This window comes from Rutidosis leptorrhynchoides, chromosome 5 (genome assembly GCF_046630445.1).
Source record: "Rutidosis leptorrhynchoides isolate AG116_Rl617_1_P2 chromosome 5, CSIRO_AGI_Rlap_v1, whole genome shotgun sequence".
NCBI lineage: Eukaryota > Viridiplantae > Streptophyta > Magnoliopsida > Asterales > Asteraceae > Rutidosis > Rutidosis leptorrhynchoides.
Window position 1 is genome coordinate 156,483,275 of NC_092337.1, and position 7,994 is coordinate 156,491,268.

At 35.9% G+C, this 7,994-nt stretch overlaps 1 protein-coding gene across 1 annotated transcript; it reads left to right on the forward strand.

The window, feature by feature from the left end:
- Nucleotides 1–2,447: 2,447 nt before the first annotated feature.
- Nucleotides 2,448–7,468, forward strand: LOC139850253 (uncharacterized). The gene is made up of 8 exons (XM_071839836.1): nt 2,448–2,783; nt 3,360–3,404; nt 3,515–3,650; nt 3,776–3,824; nt 3,903–3,951; nt 6,381–6,478; nt 6,575–6,713; nt 7,173–7,468. Exons 1-8 carry the CDS (start codon nt 2,502–2,504, stop codon nt 7,320–7,322), a joined length of 948 nt encoding a protein of 315 aa, XP_071695937.1. The 5' UTR covers nt 2,448–2,501; the 3' UTR covers nt 7,323–7,468.
- The last annotated feature ends 526 nt before the right edge of the window (nt 7,469–7,994 follow it).

Genomic DNA, 7,994 nt, shown 5'->3' on the forward strand with positions numbered 1-7,994 from the left:
TAACACGTTCACCACTAAAGGTAGTTATAAGCCTACTGAATTATAACACGTTCACCACTAAAGGTAGTTATAAGCCTACTGAATTATAACAGTTGACATATATATTTATTGGCTCATTTTGACTCTTGAACACTAACTTGAACAATGATACTCATTATTCCACCGGTTACTTTATCAATGAACACTAAGTTGAACATTGAACTAAGCTTGAGGTCAAAATTTACAATCAAATAATGATAGAGTATATATTATAAATTGTAAATCTTCAACTTCGGGATCGAACAAGGATTGTAGATGTTGTGACGTATATAGGAAAAAATGTTTGTGCCCATAAGGCCTCACTTTCGTATAAGGCACCTTTGGTTGCTAATGTGGGTCTTGATTCCCTTGTGAAATGGATCGAATATAGTGGGCTCGTTGTCTAATGTGTAAGAGTAGATAATTAATTTACAAAAGGAAGATTGTGTTGGATGCGGTGGAAGAGGAAGGTGTTTTGGCGGTAGAGGGCGATTTGGATTTGAACGTTTCTTTCTCGAATCAAGCAATTAAAGTCGTTCGGTTCACTAAGGTCAATAGTAAACCTCTAAAGCCTTTCAATAAAAGTAAAAACGTTAGTGTTAAAGTTGAGAAATTTCGTAAAAGTATGTAGAGGTGAAGACTCGGCTTCTTATTCACTAAGGTCGATAGTAAACTTCTAAAGCCTATCAATAAGAGTAAAAACGTTAGTGCTAAAGTTGAGAAATTTCGAAAAAATATGTAGAGGTGAAGACTCGGCTTCTTAGGTTTCTTTTGTCTCTCCGTTTGTTTTTCTGGTGTGTTGGTTTGTGGTAGTTTTTTGTTATGTTGTATTGGTTGCGTTAGTTTTCTTTTGATTGTTGCCTGGTCCTTTGTTTAGATGATTTTTTTTCGTTTTGTTTAGTTTGCCTTGTAAGTGTACAACAACAACAACAACAAAACCCAATACCACCTGAGTGGTGTATGGGGGGGGGGTGAGATGTAGACAATCCTTCCCCTATCCGAGAATAAAAACAAGTCATTTCTCCACCCAGAAAAGTAGAGAAAGTCATCACTCTCTTTATTCGACGGATAAAGAGATTGCTTCCGAGTGGACCTCCGGCTAAAAAGTAGGAAATTTTTTTTTTTAAATAAAAATAAAAATAAAAATAAAAAAAATATAGTAAAATGAAATAAAAAAATAGTAAAATAAAATTAAGACGCCATGAAAATAGTAGAATCAGATTTTCATGGGTTTAAAAGTCTGCCAGAAAATCAATTTAGGCTCTAAGCGGCAGTCAAGACGCCACTTAATCGACGCTTGGTGTTGCCTCAAAAACTAGAGCCAAGGGACCTTGAAAACAGAACTCGAAAGGCATGCCAGGTGGGAGTTGTTGCGCAAGCAATGAGCCAACCACCCGTAACAAACCAAACACCACTCATGCATCTTTACGGTAGACATCCCAGAAGACACACAGCTAAAAGAATACCAATCAAGCTCTGGAGCAAAGAATGGTCGTCCTCAGCCATAATGCCCCCAGGATGCACCGAACGATACGAGACTCACACACCCACCCACCACACACACACGCCCCCTCCCATACACCCCCACCCCCACCCCCACACACACATGCCCCCTCCCATACACCCGGTCCCTCAACTTTGCCTTGTAAGTGTGAAGGTCTTTTTTTTTTTTTTTTTTTTATCATTTTTTGAAAATTTTCTTGGTTATTTCTATAAAGTTCGTTTTCTTGAATTGTAATAAATAATAATAAAAGGAGTTAAGGGTGGACTAAAAATAAAGGAGTTACTGGTGTATTTTTAAAACATGGAACATTCAAAGGACCTATCCAAAAATATCAATTCACATGTGATAAAAATGAAGTTTAGAGGGCTCTCATCAGTAATGTCATCACCACCGTGCTCCTCTCCACCCTGCAGGACGTCGATAGTACCAAGCCGCTATCCTACCGCCCTGGTCTCCTTAACCTGCCATCTTTCTTCCTTAAGCACATAGCAACACGAAAGCTCTTGTTATATCTACTTGTACAATTAGCTTTGATGTTTGTAACTTCTTTAATTAAAAACTAATGGGTCCCAATTTATTTGAGGAAATAATGTCATAGTTGAGAGTGTTTTGTCTTGAGTTAGTCCTTGTGAGAAAATGTTAATGTGGCGCTGATGTGGTGGCTTGTCCTGGTAAGAAATCTTGTCATGGTTGGGAGCCCTCCTAGTAATGTGAAGTTCGTTTTTTTTTTTTTTTTTTTTTTGGAAAAAAATATATTGTAAATTGTAAAGAATAATAATAAAAGGAGTTAAGGATAACACTAAAAGGAGTTATGGGTGTATTTTAAAAAAAATGAAACATTCAAAGGACCTATCCATAAATATCAACTCAGGTGATAAAAATTACTCCAAAAATGTCAAGATGTTTTCTTCGAACCTAAACAATGGCTGCTACCCATGGCCATCTTCTTGCAAGCATACCTGTTAAAAAGAGCACCAAAATGCCTCAAGCTACCCTTAACAATGAGTACAAAATGAAGGTGCCTTACAAACTGAAACAAGGGCAATCTCGTAATTTTCACCAGCTCCCTTCTGGTCTGAAAATGGAGGTCATTTATCAGAAGGGTCTGCAAAACAAAAGCCCAAATGATAAAATATGTAATCAATCTCCGTTAGTGTTCATTCATGGAAGCTTTCATGCAGCTTGGTGTTGGGCTGAACATTGGATGCCTTTCTTTTCAGAAAATGGATTTGATTCTTATGCTCTCAGCCTCTTGGGTCAGGTTAAATTCTCCATTTTTTTAGTTATTATCTATTATCAGAATTAGAATTTAATTAATTTTGTTATACAATGATTAGGGTTTATATTTAGAGGACAGTTGGCTCAATCGGGTCAAATGTAAACATTATTGATTTGTAGCTAAACTGGTAGTGGCAATTGACTCTTAGCGAGAGGTCAGAAGTTCGACTCCGCTAGGATGCAACATTACACTTAGTGTTATCCCTACTTAATGTTATCCCTGACCTAAAGTACCTAAAGTATCTATCCAGTTCGCCTTTCGCTTAGTACCAGCTATGCCCTCGGATTGGTCCGGGTTTCCTTCAGGGCAGTAGTTGGGGACGGGTTATGCAATCACGGAAGATGAACGCGTGGGTAGTTTAGTCCCCTGGGTGTTTGATGTAAAAAAAAATTGGGTCAAATGTAGACTAATCAGATTTGATATTATTAACGCATATTGAGCTTATGAATTGTGAATTAGTTATCTAATTTGTATTCTTATTTAATAATTAATGCTTATAATTTATGATTTATGTATGTAATTTGTATTCTTATTTTTATATATTTGATACATGGGTAGGGTGAAAGTGATGCACCGGATGGTTCAGTAGCAGGCACTCTTCAGGTGCTGTAAGTTATTTTTATTTTTTATCTAATAATAGTGATTAAGTAGGGTGATCTTTACAATGAATTTAGATATTAAGTTGTTAAACTTACTTAAAACCGTGCTAATAGACGCACGCAGCGGATATTGCTGATTTTATCAAGACACAAACCGAATTATCATCATCACCAGTGTTGATTGGACACTCATTTGGAGGGCTCATTGTTCAGTACTACATTGCTAATCTTGAGAAAGATTTAAAAGGAAGTAAGTTATTAAAATCTGATACTGATTTTAAATCATTTTCGCACCGAATTTCACACAATAATTTATTCGTTGTGCATCAGTTGCAAGGTTGTTATATACATTTTAGTAATGGTAATTTTACACAGATCTTGCTGGAGCTGTGCTTGTTTGCTCTGTGCCGCCAACCGGGAATAGGTGCGCTGTTCATGTTTAATCCTCATTTTCCTGCTGACTCATGAGTAGATGGCTAACAAGAATTGTTTTTATGGTCAGCGGTTTAGTGTGGCGGTATCTCTTTTCGAAACCTGTTGCTGCCTTTAAGGTACACTATATGCCCTCTACACATATCAACAAATATCATCTCGTTAAAAGTATACAGTAGCTATTTTTGTAGTGTCACATACCGATAAAGAATAATAATAATAATAAAAAAAAAAGGTTAGTGTTTTATTTATGTTTTTCTGTGACCTATTTTATCATGGTTTAACAAGAATAAAGGCGTGACCGTCGTTACTTGGCTTAGGTGATAAAATTATCCTAATACAAATCATATATATACTACTAATACATATTCCTTCATGATAAAGCACCTACATATTTATACTACTAACGCAAAACATAAACTACAGTTAACTCCTAACAATAAGGAAAACATGGGATAAACAATGGACAACTACTGAAAGATGGGAACAAATCAATATATGAATATGCATTACAGAACTAAACTATGTGCATGGAATTAAACTTATGATGATATGAAACACCCTTAACTCATAAACGACAAACTTTTTCTATTTTTATATAGATGCGGCGCATCTGAGCCTGATGCGGCTCATCTAGATGCGGCTCATCCAGTAGCCATGACCGCATCACTTTTTTGGCCGAGGGAAACAGATGTGGCACATCTTGCAGATCCGGCGCCTTTTGCAGATGTGGCACATTTTTATATAGATGCCATTTTTGACCCATTTAACCACCAACATAAAACAACACAAACGCTACCTGTTTTAAAACTTTAATTAGAACATAAACCACTTGTTATCATCATGACATATCCGCAATACATCAAACTTGTCACTAGCACCAAAATAATGACCTGAAACATAAAGGGGGTAGTTTCGACCCATAAGATACAACATTGATTCAAGGACCGACACATATCAAGAGCACGTATTTTCGGGACATCACCACCCGTTCAAAACGACAAGCCATCCTTAGAAGCACAAAGTCTAGTCCTTAAGCCCCAAAACAAATCGTTCACAACTAAGCAAGCTATTCCACAATCTTACCCTTCCCCTTGTCGTGACCTGAGCCTACAAAAAAGAAACAACGAATGGAATAAGTTAATGCTTCCCTTGTCGTGACCTGAGCCTACAAAAAAGAAACAACGAATGGAATAAGTTAATGCTTTGTGAGAACAATAAATATATACATGTATGCATACCGTCAACCAACCAATCAATGTCGTATATCATCATATCTCAATCAAGGACAACTGGTGTTACCCCGAGACTTGGTCACAATCGATGGGATACAAGCCCCCTTAACATCCCGGATATCAATGCACAAACGGTGTCAGACGAACACTCTAGCGTGTCCCGTATCGAACACACCTAAAAGCCCAACGTGCATGCCGGATGCATGACCTCACACTTAACACTTATTACGATAAGTAGGAAAGCCAATGTCCCGAGGACATATTCACAACTCAACAATCCACGTGGGCATCTCGGTCATCCAAAACGCATACACATACACATGCATATTCATTGTACTCACCGTTTGGTTAAGAGACAGATCAACAACAAATTCACTATATGCAAGAATGTCTAAGCAAGACCAAATCAACTCAAAACATGGTATGATCCACAAACAAGTTCAAAAGCAAAGATCAACCTAATCATCATATAAGCAAAGACATATTTGGTCTTCAAAACCTTTCTACCTAGGGTTCACCTTTTAACCCCACAAAACTCATTTTTAGCATCATTTTGACTTAACTCAAGACTTATTAACATAGGTCTTCCTAACCCATCACAAAATCATCAATTCTTTAAATTACCATTTCAAAGTTTCTTAGTCAAAACTTGACTTCACTGATTTTAAGTTGTATCATACTACTTACTAACTAGAAGTCCCTATTTTTACAAGTTTATCATCACTACTAACCTTCAACCCATAAACCCTAAGTACAAAATTCGAATTAGGGTTTAGATGAAGTTAAACTTCATCTTTAACACTAACTAAAGCATATAAACTTATAAAAATCAGATTTAAAGTATACAATATCCATACCTCAAGTTTTAGGGTTACAAAACCCCCCAAATCTCTAAAATATGATGAAAAGGTGGAGCATCAAGAGCTATAATAGTGCTAGCAAGTATTTAGAAGGTTGATTACACTCATAGATCAACTTGCAAGAGAAAGATTCGAGATTTCTTGCTTGTTCTTCACCAAATCGCCACCCTCACCCCAAATCCCACTATTATGCGCGATATTTGTATAGTAAGGAGAAACAAAGATGACTGCTAGTATCCACAAAGCAATAATCTTTATTTTGGGTTTTATTCATTCTGTCATAGTTATATATGAATGGCTTGATAAGAAATAAAAATTTGTTCTTGTGAGAAGAGATTAACAAATAGTTGCTTTATGTTTTTTTTTTTTTTCATTCTAATGGTTTACATTTAATTAGTATTAGTATCATTAATATTAAATAATACATTATACTGTAATATTCTGTTTTCTCAGGTCACTATGAGCTTAGCAGCGAAAGCTTTTCAAACATCATTACCCCTTTGCAAGGAGACATTTTTCTCACAGGAAATGGATGATCATCTTGTCCTACGGTTTGTCTCTTTATCGATTTTTTATTAAATATTTAAATTTAAACACAATTTTATCAAAAGATACTACTAGTGTTAAATAAACTCCGTGATCTCCAGCTATCAAGAATTGATGACGGAAAGTTCAAGAATGCCATTGTTTGATCTCAAAAAGCTTAATGCTTCACTTCCGGTTGCAAGGGTGGTGAACCCTTCTACCCAAGTTCTCGTCATGGGTGCAGCCGATGACTTCATTGTGGTAAACATTATTTTTATTTTAAACAAATATTCAAGGTTGCAAAACTCGGAATTACTCGGGGAGTACTCTGTTTTTTGAGAGCTCCGAGCCAGGTAATCAATTTCGGTCAAACTTTGTCAAAATTGTAGAACCCAGTCAAACTCGGCCAAAACTCTGGATTACTTGAAAAATCGGTCAAAACTCAGGATTACCCTGAAAATCTTTAAAAATTGATCAAAACTAGGTCAAAATTGGTAAAAGTCAAACTTGGTCAACATCTTAGTACTCCCGGAGTAGCGAGATTTGCAACCTTGAAAATATTGTTTTTATCATTGATGGAAAATCAAGAAAAAGTACAAATACATAAACAATTACTGTACTCCCTAAATATTCTTTTTCTCTCGTTTTTAGTCTAAGAATGTTCAGTTTCTATATTTTTTATGCGTGTGTTAATTGGTGTATCTGTTCAAACCTTTATAGGATGCAAAAGGACTCGAGGAAACTGGGAGCTTCTACGGGGTGCAACCAGTGTGTGTCGAAGGGGTTGCGCATGACATGATGTTGGATTCTTCATGGGAAAAAGGAGCAAACTTGATCATGTCATGGATAAAAAGCTTAGAAAATATTTAGTATGAAGAACCACTCTTAAAAAAGTATAAATTCATAATGATTAGCAAGCCCCAAATTTGTATGATCAAAACACACAAGGTATGATTGCAAATTTATAGTTATTATTTGCATGTAGATGTAACTATTACGCTACATTTACAGTTGCATACGGTTTTTAAAATATTAAACATCTCTCATACAACAAATACAAAAGTTGGCATGAAACCCTAAGGCAGCCTAAATTGGCCAGGAAATCAAGCAAACATAAAGAAGTACTCTGTGAAAAATAGTAAAAATTACTTGACCCTTACTACATAGAATGCAATATTATCAACAATAGCAATACTTCGTTTGTTAGTGGTAAACTGAAAAGGACGGGACCCAAAAGTTGATTGTTGTGGTTCGACTTGTGTACTTCGTTTGGTTTGGTTCATAGTTTTTTCGTGTAGTATTAGGTTTCGTTTGATCAAGTATACATAATTTTCGACTTTTCGTTTAGATCGTTCATTTCTATTTCTATGTGTGAGCTTCCCCATTTCCCCCGTTTATTTTTGTAATCCCTGTTTATGACGTTCCGTTCTTTTATAAATATTCGTTATTTTTGAAAAAAATTAATCAACAAGAGCAATACATATGAGTCTTCAGTAGTTATACTAGATTCATTCAACCATCACCATATTCACATTCTGGAAT